The following is a 17,651-nucleotide window of genomic DNA, read 5'->3' as shown; positions in this document are numbered from 1 at the left end:
CACGGCGGTCACCACAATGGACAGATATTCAAAAGATACTTTCTTCGACATAAATGAAACCCGCCCCCACCGAAAATGCATAAGAATCCAGATGGAAGTTATCATAAATCATGCATGAAAGGATTAAGTTAGCCTAGCCTAACCTAAAGTTAGCCACTTAAAGCTAGCCAGTCACAAAATACTGTATTGCAAATATGTCATATACCATCATGGGGGGGGGGGGGAGACTCTTCTGGTCACCCACCTGCGTCACTCGGAGACGTTTTAGCCACACCCCCAAAATGGCGCATCGGTTCAATGATGTACCTCGACAATTCCGTACTACATCCTTGTCTGCCCGTGCACACATTTTCAACAATCTTGTTCAAAAATAGTTAGAAATAAATCCGTGCATTCACTTCACATAATTTTTTTTCAACCAGCTAAAATGTGACTCAACAGCCTGTGAAATAAATCTCGGTTTAAAAATATCCACAAGTGTTTTCTCTATTGCACTCGCAGATGGCAATATATTGCAAACAGGTGACTTCATTTGCATGCCAACTGAGACTCTCCAGGCGCGCCTGTTTGGCGCCCACCGGCGTTTGGATGTTAGCGTTGATCAAACTCTGATCAAAGGAGTCAGGGGAGGGGTAAAACATGCTCGTTGAACCCAATCACTGCCGTCAAGCGTGATTGTTGTCATAAAACAAAAAATGATTGAGAACGGCGGCTGAAGTTTGCTGTGCTTCCTCGCCCGCGCGCTTGTTGGGTTCGAGAAGAATCTATGGGCTTGATCTTTGCAATGAATGACTTGCCGCGGTCCATTTGTATTCGTGCGCCGCAGTAGCGAGTAATAGCTGGCGGTACTTATGGGCGTACAGTGCATTGTAGAAAAATGATGTTCATAACTAGGTCGCTGGAACAGTATGAGGGTATTACTGTGCTTTAAAAAAATATATTAAAAAATCCAATACAATCTTAATTACTTTACATTTCAAGGTCTGTATATTATGACACTGCAGTAGTCATGGTTACGGCTTAAGGTGCAAATGTGCACGACAGTGAGGTGACTTATTTGATTTCATTTAAGGCGGAGAAGGTGTCGGTGGAGTCAAGCTCGGAAAAATGAAGCAAGGGACTCTGTAGGCAGTGAAGGACTACGGGAGAAAGGGGGCAACAGTTCAGGGTTTAGCCTTTTAAAATTGGATGACTGCAATTCTTGGCAGGGGGATTCATTAAAAAGATAATTCTTATTTATGAAGCCCTTTAAAAAATTCACATACTCTCTGTGTACTGCTTGCTATTAATTAAACTTTGTTTCTTTCCCTCTCCCTCGCTCTTTCTGCTTCCTTGCTTGCCTCCGCTCCTCGACTTCCTATTGAACTTGACGCACTAATAGGTTATGAATAATTCTGTTTCAGTTTAGACGGCAATTAGCCACCATGCCAGAGGCCATTCGTCTTCGTCTCCAACGGAGAGGTAATGTAAGAACCCAGTCGAGTCGGGCGATGCTCCGGTCGGCCCGGCGACTGCGTCGTTCAATTCTTTACGCCCCAGCGAGGAGACCCCTTGGTCACCACTTGTAACTTTGACAAGGAGAGCCGGCATCCAACTTGGGTCCGGTCGGCACAAGCTCAAGCTAGCATTAGCGTTAGTTTAGCTCAAGGCTGGGAATGAAACAATGTAGTCAAAACATTTGAGAGATACGTGAACAGAGCCGGCAGACTTGTTTTGGCTCGTTCGAATCGCCCGGTCTTGAAATCAAAACGGAGAGAAAACACGACAGCGAGAGCACTCAAGACAGATTGCCACCCAACTTGACACGTGCATTGCTTTACACGTAGAGACAGCACATATCAATAAGATCCGGACACGGAATGGCCCGGTGTAAAATAAACCACGCTATTTACAAGTCCAAAAATTGATGCCATCCCTGCAAAAGTTTACAAGTCATATTTTAAACGATAAATATACCAAAAACTCTGATCCCAGAACCCGACAAGGATGGAGGGTAGTAACTCACCCATGACGGTAAGGAAGACATTCCCCGACGCCAGCACGACCTTCTCCCTGGTTGCCCGGTCGTAGATGCCCACGTGGCATTCGTACGGTCCGTTGTCCGAAATCCGAACCTCCGGGAGCCTGTGAAAACATAGCGAGTGAGGCGAAGCCAAAGGTCAAAATACAATCCGCAGTCCACGAAAACGTGACAATGAAGCCTTTTTCGGCCAATTCGGCAGCAGAAATTTCACCTTTCACGGCTAAACAGTGCAAATGGCTCATGTCCAAGATGTGCTTACGAAAACTTTTGCCTTCACTCCTTGTCTTGCGTCACCTTTCAAATGGGAATGTTGCAAGGGAGTTTCGAGGACGTGTGTTTCTCGCATGAATCAAATGACCAACAAAACAAGCATGGATCACAGATGAACACGTTCATTCATGACAAGAGTTATCACGTATCTTCATCGACGAGACTATTCCAAAAGGAAACCTTCTCCGAGCTCCTGCGCAGCACAGAAATATTTCGCAATACCGACAATGTCATCCGCAGTCCCTCGATGATATCTCGGCTGAGCGCTGCGGTGACTCACCCGCGGTTGCTCAAGGACAGATAGACCGGTAACGACACGCTTTCCGGTTTGCCGCGCGAGGCCGCTGTTTTGGAGCGATGTGTCTATTTCCAGGTGTGCCTTCTGTATTGTACATGGCAGTTGGCGGCCATTTTATTGGAAACGGTTTTGACGAACTGCCGTTATGACGGACAGATTTGTGATGTCCCTCGAGGTACGTTGTCAGGAAGTTTGACTGTACTGTTAGTGGGATGCAAAACGGAAATCAGTACGGGGGCATATCCGATTCCACGAATGGACCCAAATTTCCGATTATTAGGTGCAGGGTGTCTGTCATCAAACTTAGTTCATCAATGAGAGCAATCTATCGCCCTTTCGATCTCGGCTGAAGCTGAGTGGCCCCCTGATCAGCTCACACGACCGATATCAATTTCTACCATCCATCCATTGGTTCGTTCCCTAACCTTCTAAATTCCTCCATTAACAAAGCAACGCCTCAATCTCGCCATGCTAAGACAACAAAAGTGAGATAGTCGTCGCCATCGTCAAAAGAAGACTTGCCAAAAGCAAATACGAATTGAAATGATGAACAAATGTTTGAAAAAGCAAAGTATATATTTAAAAAAAAAAAAAGCGTGAGCACCTCGAGACAGGAAAGGAGATTGTATCAACCTCTTCCTCGGGGGATAAGTGTAAAATAATCTCTTTCTTTTTTTCCCCTCTCTCGCCACAGTATAAAATGATGAGCATAGCACTGTGAGCCTCCCCGGCGGGGAGCTAATTGGCTTTGTCTTGGCTGGCTCCATCCTAGTAAACGCTGATGTAGCCCGTTGCTTTTGTTTTTACGCACAAAGCCCGAGCTGGTCTCCACAGTCCCGCTCGACTGCAGCGGCATTCGCGGATTCAAATCGAGACAAGAGAGAAAGAGAGAGACGGAGAACATCAAGGGGAGGATATGCGCCGTCTGCCAGAAGGAGGCCGGAAAGGACACTCCAACTGCAGTGAGTTCAGACAGACCCGACCAGTGTTTGTCGGTGAGAATCAATACTGACGCTCTTGATAAATATTGCACAATTGTTCTATGTAGTTTTCGGTACTGTATATGATTTTTGGGAGTGAGGATGAGACTCCCTGTCTTCTTTCCATGTTCGTGGACGTGCAGATGTAACTGAGCTGTAAAGTGAATTAACCGTACGCGGTTGGTGTCAGCACACACAAAGTTCGGGCCGGGGTTTCAAGAGCGTCGAAGCCTGACCGTTAACCCTCCACCCCGCACTCGGAGACAGCAAGCAAGCTGCCCTTACCTCAACTTCGGAAATCTCACGCTCATCTCAGGACCAACTAAAAAGTGTCCTCTAACCCGAAACCTACACTTAACCTCATTCCTACACCAAACACTTAAGACTAATTCTTAACTCAGAGGCTTCAAAAGAGTCCTAACCCAAAACTTTATCCTAAAGACAGAACTCAGTGAAAGCTCCAAGAGCCCCCTTGTTAGGGTTTATTAACACCCCCCAAATCCAAAGACAAAGCAACTCAGAGACAGTTACAAGTGTGGCCTAACCCCAGCTGTCAGACGCTTATCTCAGAAACGGCGACAAAGAGTTCCAAGGAATCGCTTTCCATCCATCCACGGGTGGTTTGAATCGGTAATAGAAACAATTCACAGCGGTCCTGAAACCTATCCATTCACCTGTCCATCTCCTGCACCACTTATCTTGTCTCGTACCAAAAAGAGGCCGAGGTGCATCCCAACTGCCGGCGGTATATGCTGAAGTGATCGCCTGTCAGTCACATGACACGCGGTCTTCACTGAAACAAACTTACAGGGTTTTGTTTTGGAGGCAGAGTCGCTTCCCAAAATAGGAAAGCCATGCGGATATTGCACTTCACGTGAAGAAGGCAAAGAGAGTGAATGAGTTTGCAGTGTTTGGACAGGATGGATATGGCGAGCCAGAGACAAATGACGCTCATTGTGAGGAGGGCTTTTGCCAAAGCACATACTCAACCGGATAACAGACGCAGTAGCTTCAACTCGTCAATCTCAATGAGCCCATATTTTGGTTTGTCTCGGTGCAAAAAGATATTGAATCAACACACATTTTTTTTTTTTTTGTCTGAGGGAACCGTGCCCAGAACACGGCAGAGGGGGGGATGGATCGTCGCCCAGGGGTTGTTATCGGAAAGCTCTTTTCCTGTTTAGGAGGCCTGTCCGCACGACGCCCTCGGCTGCTTTGCTAATGCCAGCATGTGGGACCGACGAAATGGAGCATGAAAGAAAGCCGCTCCTTCGCTCAATCCCTCCATCAAAATAACAAGCACGCCGTCAGATATTCCTCCTGGCCCAAAGCTTTAAGGCCGACAAAAGGTCAAAGTAGCCAAAGCAGGTTAGCTTAAGCATGCAAAGAGAAGGTGTGTAATCGCTCGTGTATCCTGCAAGGAAAAAAAAAACAAAAACAAACAAAAAAAAAACAACACACAAAACAAAAACGATGAGGATAATGCGAGCACTGAGGCATGTGTGATTGGTTTTACTTAGATGAGACTAAGCGCTGATGTAGCTTGTCTCTCTGTTCCTTCCCCGCAAAGCCGCGGCTCTCTTGTTTGCTAGCCTAAGCGGCACATTCACAGATTCAAATCCTGCATGAATGCAAGGGGGAACGTGCTCGGTGATAAAACAGAGGAGGAATTATTGGAAAGAGGGGTGGGGGTTGGGGTGGGGGGGGGGATCATAATACAGACTTTCCAGTGATTCCTTTGCCTTGTGAATCCTAATTCAATCCCGCTGCTCAGATACACGTTTACACAACGAGAATGAATGTGGAGATGGGGGGGGGGGAAAAAACTCTTATAAGGGCACCAATCGCAGTCCTAGCCTACCCAATTTAGTCTTTTGACTGGTCTATGATCTTGTGAAACAGTCACAGCCCAAGTCCTGTTCCAAATGAAAGTACGCATAAACCGCGGAAAAAGTGCTAGGGTTAGGATCGGGTTAAGGCGGGGGTCGCTCTGGCTCTTTCGCGCCGCCCTAGTGGCTCCCTGCTGGAGCTTTTCCAAAATGTTTGAAAATAGAAAATAGATGGGTTAGGGAAATATATTTTTGCTTTTGATATGGTTTCTGTAGGAGGACAAACATGACACAAACATTCGTAACGTTTGCCAATGCTGTAAAAATGTGTCGGTGCCTCATCAATTATAATTCAATCAAACGGCACACAAGCATGTATACACAATCACAACAAATTGGGAGAATCCGTTTAATGAGCCCCCCCTAGGGGAGGCATGGTGACAAAGACGTCTGCACACCTGCCTCAGTGTCTTAAGGCCTGGGGTGAAAATCCGGCTTTTTTTTCCTCTTGCTTGCGGGTTTTTTTTTTTTCTTTCTTACTGTCTCACGGTACCATGGTTTCCTCCTGCTTTCCCAAAGCATCTTCTTCCTGTACTCTCAGAGGCGTGAACGTGAGAAAGTGGATGGACGAGCGCATGGTGGACTTTCATTTCAAAGGGACAAGAAGTGGATCTGACATCTGCTCCGGCCAAACATTCACGCGGTCCACTGCAACTCATCTTCTGGCGAGTTGAAATCATTTTTCCAAAGTGTATGTGAAGTTTCCTGGTTGGCTACAGTTTGTTGTATTTTATCACCGAGTTATTTGTTCAAGGAGAGAGAATGGTGCACACCTGCGGGGGAGAAAAAAACGCAAATGGCGAAGAGCCGTTTTCAAATTGCCACTTTGGCGTGTAAAACCAAACACGTAAAAGCTGTGGAAGCGATGCCCGTCGCGCCTATACGAGCCACGTGGACTTCCTGTGTCATAATCTGAGGTTGAGCACAAGAGGTCCTCCACGCTTTGAGTGTCATCAGCTCCCCGCAAGAGCGCTGTAATGTTTGTTCGCAACGACTAATCGGGGCCTTGGCACTTCAACAGAGAGAAACAAATCCACAGCTGCTTTTCCCCGCTTTGAAAGATTTTGTGTCGTGGCTGTCGGAGCAAAGTGATGGCGAGCAATGTCGCATGAAGTCCATACCTGTGTCACGTCGGAAGTCGTTTAATTATTTCATCGCTGTCGAGCAGCCACAATGACCTCCATTATTGTTCTTTTTTTTTTTTTTTTTTTTTTTAAATGAGGAAAAAAAAGCTAATCTGGAGGAAGCCCTTTGCTTTATGAAAACGTTGAGATTGATTTCCAATCTGCAGGCATGGCTTAATCAAAAGCAACATTTTGAGTGGGAATGATGTTCATGAATTTGTATGTCGTGAGCAATCACCCGTGCACGATTAATTTGGTCTCAAGTGCTCTCAAAAGAAAGAAATACAAGCTCACCGAGAGTCAGTGTAGCTACAGACTCACCACAAGGCGCTCTTAACCCTTCTGTCCTAAAACATCCCATAATGGGAGTATTGACAAACAAACAAAAATAGATCTTCATGATTTATGAACATGTTGAAGGCGCTAACTTGTCCATATTGAATATTCCAAATTGAAGGTTTTATTTTTATGTATATGCAAATGATAGTTACTTTTACCCATAGCACAATACTGCTTTTCATTGCTTTTATTGTCCATAGAGGGCACCAACCTAAATAAGTAAATAGAAACTATATATGTATGGATAGGTCTGACGCCACTGAACATTTTTGAGTGGTCGCAAGAAAAAAAATATTCAGAAATGACTTTGATATTACACCTCAAAGCCACCGTTCCAGTTTGGAGCCTTTTTTCCGATGTGTTGTTAAAAAAAGTCAACGCACAAGGATTAAGTGAGACTCTGCCCAGTGCACACCGCTGGCTCTTATGTCTGACTTTAAACCGGCTTTTTCTCCATGTCACGCGCCCAATCGCGGCCGACAAAAAGCCTCTCTAAAGCGGCAAAGCAGGGGTCTCGAATTCCGGTCCTCGACGGCCCCGTTCCTGCACGCTAGATGCTCAAGTGTGTCACTGGGCGCCGTGTAAGAAAAAAAAAAAATCAGGAAAGCTGAAAAACACTTTTAGGTGAGTACTACATCCTGATTAGTCATAAAGGCAAATCTCTGAATTGACTTTACAGGGTCTTTAAAAAGATAACCATCCCGTTCCCTGTTTTGTTCGTTTTCCTCCAGATTAGATAAAAAATATTTCGTGAAATGCCCAAATTCCGATGCTAAACTAAGCCCTGGTTCTGTGTATGTAGAGGTCAAAAGACATTTTACAACAGCAATTAACTGGCATTTTAGAGTGGTCAGCGGTTAGGGGGCCGAATCATTTTTTATAATCATCAATACTTGTGTACAAGACGCCGCGGAAGGAGACTGTCCCGAGCTGACCACGCAGGCCAACTGCGCTGATCAAAATATGAGTAAAGGTCAGCGCGGCCTAGTTTCTATCTGCATGTTCATTTTTAAATCCGACTTCTTTCCAGTTTGTCGTGAATGTGTGTGTGTGTGTGTGTGTGTGTGTGTGCATGCGTGTGTTCCCGCTGTAATGATGCTACCCTCCCAAAGGGATAGTAGGCTTGTCCAGATAAATCATCCTCAGTTGGGCAGCCGCACCAAACAAGAGTAGGGGGGGGGGGGTCGGGTGTACAAAGCCAGATAAACAGGAGCAACGCACGACGAGAGCGACGTGAACACGAGCCGGATGGGAGATGGAAAACACAATGATGACTGGTATTGTTCCAAAAGCGTGCCGGATTCAAAACAAAGCCATCGGTTCGACGTCCGGTCCGAGCCGCCTTATTGACCCGATCGGTCGAAGGCGGGAGCCCAAAGCAGCTGCAACTCAAGACGACAAAGACATTCAGGCAGATAGATGTCAGCCATTGTGCTGAAGCCCGAGACAATCCTGAAAGATGTTTCCAAGGAAATCACTCCCACTTTGTCTTCCTTCAACTCGCACCGACTCACATCGAAATCTGTTCATAAATATGCAATGTGGACCTTAACAGGGATTTAAGTATCACGAAGAGAACACGGGGGCCAGATGTTTGCTAATTCCTGAAGACTGAACCCTCTATCCTGAACAGAGTGGCTAATTAGTGTTTACCCAAGCGCAATGCCCTCATTAATGATGGAATTTCAGGTTGGCAAGCCGATCAGTACCAGGACATGGTTCCGACGTGAAACAACTTTCTTATATGGCTCATTCTCGCTTTTTTTTAATGCAAATGTATTCACTGCAGCCCACGGAATGCAGCCTCACATCAGGTGGGTTGAGAGTCGGTTGAAGTCAAACTGACCTCGCGCATCGCAATGAACAAGACTCCAAAATGCGGCATTTGTGTCAGCAAATGTTTTATCCGCCCATACCTGGTGTTTTGGCTTCCTTTGTGTTTCCATAAGGGCTGTCCAAACTTGTTTTTTTTTCGTTTGAGGCCCGCATGCATCAAAATGGAAGGATGAAAGGGCCACTTTATTGTCTATTTCATTTCATCAGCTTTCATTTCATCGCCGCGCATGAAGGATATCCCTCAAAACGCTTTTCCATATTCGGACATGTCTCGTTCCGCATGAAGTTTTACCTCGGTTCAGTTAAACTGCCATTTTTTTTCTTTTTTGGGCATCAAGCAGATGATTCGATTTCTGTCTCATAAAAAGTGAAGCAACCCCCGCGAGGTTGAGTAAGACTCACCGAACAGTTGACTGGTACACGAGGTCCTCGCGCCTGCGGTAGTCCTCCATGTGAGAGTAGTTGGTATTGAACATGGCGTCGTAGGTGAAGATTTTCTGCTTGATGGTGCCTCCGTCTGTGACCTGCGAAGCGAGGGTGGAAAAAAAAAAAGGAGAGAGAGAGAGGACGCTCGTGATTCATCTGTTGATGGATGGGACGGGGCCAACCTTTTCGCACCTTGAGCTCTGCCGACGCGCAACCTGTTGTCGGCGGGCCCCGCGGTGGAGGAGAGACGTGTAATTGCCTCATTGATTAATGTGCCGGAATGATAAGCCTGTAGAGCTCCGAGCAAAGCCGTTGAACAGCTGCTTTTTTGGGATCACATCTGGGAGTCTCTCCGGCGCGTACACGGTTGAAGCTTCATGACACGGGAAGCATTGACAGTGTTGCGTTCGGCACAAATAATGGCTTTCGGAGGAGCATATTCAAAAAACGCTGTTCTCATCTTTTTCTTTTTTTTTTTTCTTCTTCTTCTTTCTCGGGCAGAGCGATGAATGAGTAGTTCTTTCCTTCCTCCAATATCCACAGGATTGCAAAAGTCACTTAGCATGTGAATGACAGTGATTTCTTCTCTTGCGCGAAGGCCTCAAGCTGCCATAAAGGGGGGGAAAAAAGGTTGACAGGATTTTAACGGAGCCGCTAATGCCGCTTTGAAGAAGGAAATTGTTTGGTGGGCCCGGAAGCAAGCCCCCTTTGCTTTTTTTTTTTTCTAGTTTAGAAAGTATTCTTCACATCAAGCCAATCCGCCTCTCTCGGTTAAAAGAACGTCAAGGCGTTTCTTGATGAGGCATTATAGTGTACACACAAAGACAAAGCCAAATGGTATTTACAAGCGCAAACAATTATTCCGTCGACTAAGCGCTTAGCGGGCAACAGTGCCGAAACAACCGAAAGTAGGAACGTGGACGGAAATGACAAGAGATGGGACGGAGACTCATGAAAGATTCCAGTCCGACCCTCAAAGTTAAAGCAAGTCGCCGAGTCATTTAGTTTGGGGCAAGTCATTAACAAACAGGACTGCGTAACACCGACATGTTACATCATCGCGTAATTCATTTCGGATTCGATCTTTGAAGCAAACATATGAAATGAACTGCAATCACGTCATCTTTTTTAGTTTGTTCGTCTCGCTGCTTTTAAAACCATTCAAAGGACAGGATGGCAGAATACGTCCGAACATTGAAAGCAAAAAAAAAAAAAAAAAAAAAATGGTGTTGCAACATCACGCCAGCCTCGACATTAATGGACTTGTGGATGTATTTCAGTCTGCTCTGACTTCTTAGAAATACAGTTCGGCATCAGTCTTTTTGTATCTGTCTGCCGTCTATTAATGAACCTGTGTAAGTAAGATGATGATTATGTAGCATCTTCGAGATTACAATGTCCTTGAGCGGTAAAGAGACACACTGTACATAATGGGTTAGTAATGGATATATGCTACATTTCATCTTCATCTATTTGTCATGTTTGAAAAAAACAAATGGACGGCGGATCTGCAAAGCTGCTTTGTCTGGAAATGGGCAGACGTGACCATGGAACATCCTGAATTTGTGCTTATCGTTGTAGCTATTTTCCTAATCAGTGGTGAACTACAACCCTACAAAGAGTAATATGAAAATTTTCTACATCCAGCGGAACACTAATTATGGTGTGCAAAGCAGTACAAATCCACAATGAGCTCAGCTTTGGTCAGGAGGCTCGTGCACACACACACGGCTATTTCCAAAAATCCCATTTGCTCTCAAGTTTTTGGTCATTTGAGCGGGTGTGCTGGTACACGCGCTCAGTTCGACAGGAGGCGAGCGAAAGTCACATCCGTCCCTTCTCTGACACTGTCTGCGAATGCTTGTTCACCTGCGTGAGCTGTCAAATGGCACCGGGGCAAAATAGCACCGAGTGACACTTTTGTCAGTCTCAGAAATAGAAGCGGGTGCTTAGCGAAGGTAGCAATAACAGAGGCTTTGAGTTGGGCACAAAGGGGGAGAAAATGGGTCCACCACCAATTACACTTAATACGTTCCGAAGTTCATATGTTCACCTAAGTAGGTCATTAACGATATCCTCGCCTTATTTTAACAAAGGGATTTTCCCTGCTGATATTCATTACGATGCCAAGAATCCTTTCTGGCACCCCACCGAAAATATGAAATTGCACTGATCATAAAATAGTCGAAAAAAATAGACAAGCATGTCATCAAGAAATACATCAATAAAATAAACAGGATTTTAAAAGACTAAAGTCACACCTGCACAAAATGGAATGTTTGTTAATTGATGTGTGCTTTTGAAGGGGGCGTGGCTTAGCGCGTCACACCGGGAGCTCTGACACCTCAGCGCTGCTCCCCATGTTTGTGTGGCTTTTTCTCCCGGGACTCAGGGTTCCTCCCACAATTCAGAAACATGCCCGTTCATTGCGGACTCGGACTCCTCCATAGGCGAAAATGAACCCCGACGATGAAACCAAGGTGTACCTCACCCTCTCGCCCACAATCAGCTACGATCGGCTCCCGCTCACCAATGACCCCGAAAGAATGTCGGGAATGGATGGCCAGAAAATGGAATGAAATGAAGAGCCCCCTCTCAACTCCTCCTGACTGATACATGCCAAAGAAAGCGTCTGTGTATGCCCTGCTGCCCAATTGCTTGCAAAGAGGTTCCAGATTGGGATGTGTGTGTGTGTGTGTGTGTGTGTGTGGAAGTGGGAGGAAATTCGAGTGGGAGGGCGTTTGGGGATGATGAATAGCATCTGATTGCAGTAAAGTAGCATCAGACGAGGAGGGGAATGCTTCCCCGCGATTGTCGAGTCGAATCTAGGCCACGGCGTGCACACAATGCATAGTACCTCTCCAACACACAGCAGCATTAAAGAGTCGCATCGCCTTCTCCCCGCTGGATCGCGCATTCGCAGGTGAGAGGGTGCCACAGACGGGTAGCTAACAATGGGGCAGCTGCATTGCCTGCACGAGAGCTCTCTGCAGACGCGGGAGAGCGGCTTGGCCGTTGATGCCACACGTACTTGCTGACCGTGGGTGGTTAACCCAAACCCTCCTCCCACTGGCAGTCTGGCCACGTGCTATTTCAAGCTGCAGCAGCGGCGGCGGCGGCAGCGGCCACGAGAGGACATTCGGGCTCATTCGCCACGGGCCGACTGCGAGAGATTCCATCTGAATTCCTGCATCATCACCGCAGGTCACAACACCGCAGCAAGGCCTTATATGGTTGAGTAATCCACTGCTTTTCGCGGAGAGGGGATATGGGCCAAGCTCATATCGAGTCATTTTATTTTTATGAGTTATATATATACACATGCCGGACATTGCAACTCCTTCTGGTGTGCCACCTGGGGGCAGCATAAAACAGTGCAGTTACGGTTTACGGTACCAAAATACGCGGAGTCGGTCAAAACTCCTCGGCAAGTCGCAGTAATATTGGTGGTTCTTCGCTGAGGATAAAGAATATATGCCCGCGAGTGTCGTTATATCATCTTTAGACATGCGTTGTTATTGGCCGGCCCATCTACGTTGTTTTGTATTGTCAGGTCACGCATACCTCAAGGCACGACTATAAATGGTTTTCAAATGATTTGATTTTAAGGGAAATGCACCACAATGACTCTCCGTGACTTCCACTAACATCCATTCCATCCATCCATGAACGCAGTCTAAACTTAGCTCCTCCCCATGATACAAGGCTCATCTCAGAATTGAGATGTCTCACTTCAACATCGTTCCTTTACACTTTGGCAGCATCATGAGCTGTTTTAGAAAGCACAAATTCTACGCAAACAGGTGTCTTTTTCGGTGAATAGCTGCAGGAAGGAAAAACAAAAATGCAGAAACGGTGAATTTTCGAATAGCAAAGCACAACTATGCCGATGATGACTAAAGAGGCCCCCACTTTGCAACTCTCTTTGATAAGCATGAGGGAATCTCATCATTAAGTATGAAATTCCACTTTTTGCGCATTTTCTTTGTGATCTCTAAATCTAGTCTTGAATGTCAATGAAGCTGCTTTCCTCTTATAATAATTATTAAACCAAAAAACGGTCTTAATGAGATTTATTCCTATTGAGCACCTCATAAGCAGCCTGCGACACGCCGCAACAAAGAAGATGATGAGAGCTTTGTCATGAACCAGCTTGCTACTTTTTTGTCCTATCCACGCTAATTTGCCTAATGTTATTATCACATTAAGTGTCTTTTTGAAACAGATGAGGGGGGGGGGGAGTGGGGGTAAAGGGTGGCGAGCCGCAAAGGGAGCCATTGTCTTTTTGCAAAATGGCCATAATTGCCACGCGCGCAAGCGAGGAATGAATCAAGCGGTGGAATTACTCACAATAACGCAGACCTTCCTCGCAAGATGTGGAGTCAGGCAGTGAGATCAGGCCTGGTTTTCTCGCTTTATAATCACCCACACCGTGTCATCTCCATATCGGATAAAATTAGACCACAGTGGTCAAGAGAGTTTTGGCCGGAGTTTCGCCAAGATCCCGAACCACTTCACGGGAAGACCTGCGCTTTCCGTGCCGGCGTGTCTTTCAAGACCCTCACTTTTCTGGGCTGAAAGGGTGCAACGGCCCACACTTTTCGCTCTCTCTTTGCACACATCGCGTGCGGCAAGCTACACCATCAATACCACACACACCCCACGCTTTTGCTTCACCTTTATGAGGTCTTTAAAAATTCTGGATGAATGTGTTGTTAAGACAGAGGACATACGACATCATAATCGGACTTCATAAAGACATGAGTAAACCAGTTTGGATTTATGAGGTAACAGCTGTCCAACGACTTGCCAAATAATGATGCCAGTTGGAGCCGCTTAAGGGGACGGCAGAACACTTGCCAAATAATGATCTGTGACTACTATGGAGATTTTTTTTTTTTTTTGGAACATCATGGGTGAGATGAGCGTGTCTCAACTTGCACATTCAAAATAAAACGGCAATATAGAAAGTTTATCATAACGAAGCCTCTTCACCTCATGTTCAATAAATATTGAACGTGATTGTTTAAATATAAGCAGTGCTGAGTCAAAAAGCGGCGGGTCCCGAGATGCACCGGACAGTATTCTGCAAGAAAAAGAAAAAGCGCTTTATTGCAATAATCACAGAAGACAGGAGTGGTTTTACAGCAAATATAAAACGGGGGAATGGGGCTTATTGCAAGCTTTTTGGTTTCGATATCGATCGGGTCAAATTGTTTTCCTTCGATGCAGTATATTCTGTATTTAGTTGATGGAGGACGGTGGGCTATTAGTCACTGGGGATATCAATGCCCAGTCATGTCTTCTGTGCGATTGGTACCAAGCGGAAAATCTCTCGGCAGGATGTGATGCGGCGCTAAAGTGCTCCGCGGAAGGAATTTGCCCTGGGCGCTTTTACGAGGCGCAAAACGCTGTGATATACAAGAGACCAGACAGAAAGCAAAGTGGTGCGGGCTAAAAGGGCTAATAAAGCAGACGAAATACAGTAGCATGTCAAAGGATTATCTCCGCACGTACGTTTTCATTTTGTTTTTTTCCCTGTGGCTTTTTTTTGGGCCACACTTATTCCAAAAGAATTTGCAGCCTCGGCAAGAGTCATTCTTTAATCGGACTTGCGCGGTGACGCTTTCTGTTTTATTTCACCTTTGGACAGTTTCTCGTTTTACTGTCCAACGACTGACATGGATAACGAGAGTTTGTTTGTCTGACCGCCACAGGTTGAATCTTGTCTCTGTTCTGGGTGACGTACGCACTCATCTTTTTGCCATTTTTCCAATGTGATATTAGGACATAAAACAGGTTACAGTTGGCGGTCGCGTGGAGCTGCCAGATGACATGCGCAGATTAGGGCCAGGCCCTGTTGGAAAGTGTGCCACCAAGGCGAGGAGAGAGGCTATGTGTGTGTGGCGGGGCGGGGGGGGCACCACTGAGGTATCACTCTGGCATTTAGCTGTTATGCAAGCGTGTTACTGAACGCCGTCGGAGACATGCAGGCGCGCTTATTATAGCAGCCATTGTGAGTGAGACGTGGCTGTCAGCAGTGAGGAGGTGATGATAGCAGCAAACTAGGTCGGCGGCTGTGCATTGCAGCATGCACAGGCCGCCACATTAGGCACACCTCGAGATAGTTTACATATTCAGATCTTTGCAGAGAACGCATGGGTGATCTGGGCCTATTGTACTAGCATTTATATGTGGTTTTTTTTGGGGTTTTTTTTCCCTTTCGGTTTGGTGTGTACCGGCGTCACGTACAGTATTGCAGAACTGCACTCTGATAAAATGAGAGCACTATTAATTGAGCAAGATTGGAATGACTATGTTTTTTATTGGTGATGGGAAAACGAAGCTTCATGAAGCAGTTGTGATATTTTTTGACTCCTCTAGATGGTGCGCTTGGTTTAAATAAATTGTTTAAAATTCCACCACATCTTTAAACCAAGAGGAGTCAAAAACTATCACAAGTACTTCACGAAGCTTCAGTTGTGCATTACTATTTATTATCCCCCTGGGGAAGTTAGAAAAAAAATTGCTCCCAAAACTAATTTCACCGATCAACACAAAATTGGGTGCACTTGTATCGGTCACCCATTTTGGTTTCCTACAAATTGCAGGGCTCGTACCAACTCCTACTGGAGATTAGAATTTGCCTCATTCAGACACAATCAGAAGCAGACACAATCCGAGACCGATGGGCGATTTTGAAATTGTGTTTTGTTTTGGGTTTGTTTTGTTTTCGTCTGTACTTTATAATGTGGGTGGAGCACAGCGTTGACGTCCAAACATTGCTGATGAAATTGTCGTTTCAATTTGTTGCAATAGTTTCCGGTGATAAGAAACTCTCAGTATGATGGGCCATTGCAAACTACAACATTAAATATTTTTTTGAATAAATCCCAGGCTGTGCAGGTGTCCCTAATCGTTTGGCCGCTGCAAAAGTGAATCTGTTTCCAGCGGTGCCAGACTCCATCCCAGAGTCGCAGCCCTGCTGAGTCACTGCAACCCCAATTAGCAAACAATAGAAAATTGCCAAGTTGTTCCAGGCTTCTTTGTGTGTCAATGAGAACCACTTTAAGAACTTCAGCTCATTAATTAGCTGCCAAGATGATTGTTGCTTGAGTATAGAATTTCTTTAAAAAGGGAAGTAAATGAACACACTTGATCCAGCAAAGTTTCACCCTGAAATGAGTTTTCATTTCAGCCAATCAGCCACATATTATGGAAACCCAATCGGGGATGATCATGGGATCAATGAGATGCGACGCCAACCTCTTGGTCCTTAATCTGTTTGACGAATCAATAACTGTTTTGTGACTGAGGATTCTATCACCTGACGAAGAGGATTAGGAAAACACATCAGCCGTTTTCATGACTCATCGTCGATCGCAACATTTTTTCCTCACTTTGACGACCCCAAACACTTGCTTACCTCACTGCTGTGAGCAAAATCATGTTGGAACCGGACAAATTACAACATAACCTTTGACCACGGATACTTCCCATGTTCCAACGGGAGATCGTTAAAGGCAGAGAAGTGTTCTTGCTTTGATGGGGAGTTATAACAGTTGCCAACAAACTCTCTCTCAACTCAACTGTATTTATAGGGCAGAGAGTATCTGGCAGTGTACTGACAAGAACATAAATCGTCCCCGGGTATACAGACATTTTCATTATTTGACATAAAAACTGTTATTATTGAAGCCGGAAAATATCCCTTTGGGTTTTTTTTTAAATTTTATTTTATTTTGAAAACCTGAAATTTAAAGGAAAATCTGTAGAAATTGAAGAAAAACTGCAGATGTATAGATGGAGAAAACAACTGACAGGCATTTCAAATAAATGCGCATTGTAATTATAACTGTTTGTGTTGTAATTAGTTGAAGTCCTGTGCCTGTTCCTCTTCAACAACGGTCACATCTTGTATTCCGTAGAATGGTGAATTGTAAGATGGGGACATGGTGGCCAAGCTCAAAAAGCGAAGCATTATTTTGGCACACCCACACAGCCAAAAGTGTCGCTTTCCATGTCCCAAAGCTACACAAGTGTTACGATGTTCAGATGTGTTGTATCCTACAACGAATAAAGTTCTCGTTAGCACGGCGTTGTTGTCTGTGCGTTATTAAACCCATTTGGCAACAAAGACGGAGTTTCCCTGTGCGCCACTGCCTTTGTTCCTCGCTGAAAGTCCCGAGGTATTGCTGGTATGAATGTTTTAGGAGTATTGCCAAAACAGAAAGTGGTATGGTACGGTATGAGGTGCATTGATCGGGGGAAGGTATAAGACAGATGGATAGAAGAAAGATGAAAATGAAGGGAAGCTAGACGGACAGATGAATAGCTAGAGAGACAGACAGAGTATTGAGCCACATGCTGCTTCGCCAAGTCAAAAGACAAAAGACAGTTTTGGGATCAGCTGCAGCAGCTTGCTCTTGGTGATACTGTACCAGAAAAATAGAGCAGAAATAAATA

At 45.3% G+C, this 17,651-nt stretch overlaps 1 protein-coding gene across 2 annotated transcripts in view; it reads right to left on the bottom strand.

The window, feature by feature from the left end:
• igsf21a (immunoglobin superfamily, member 21a) overlaps nt 1-17,651 on the bottom strand; it is a 148,542-nt gene that overhangs the window by 52,730 nt on the left and 78,161 nt on the right. For both annotated transcript variants that reach the window (XM_019879522.1, XM_019879523.1), the window contains exons 3-4: nt 9,162-9,283; nt 2,006-2,124 (exon numbers count right to left, since the gene is read on the bottom strand). In XM_019879522.1, coding sequence (XP_019735081.1) covers nt 2,006-2,124; nt 9,162-9,283 — 241 coding nt within the window. The remainder of the gene's footprint in view (nt 1-2,005; nt 2,125-9,161; nt 9,284-17,651) is intronic.

The sequence above is a fragment of the Hippocampus comes genome, unplaced genomic scaffold (assembly GCF_001891065.2).
Source record: "Hippocampus comes isolate QL1 unplaced genomic scaffold, H_comes_QL1_v1.1 scaffold44, whole genome shotgun sequence".
Taxonomy (NCBI): Eukaryota; Metazoa; Chordata; class Actinopteri; order Syngnathiformes; family Syngnathidae; genus Hippocampus; species Hippocampus comes.
The sequence above is the reverse complement of the archived record's forward strand: the minus strand, read 5'-3'. Positions and strand labels throughout refer to the sequence as shown.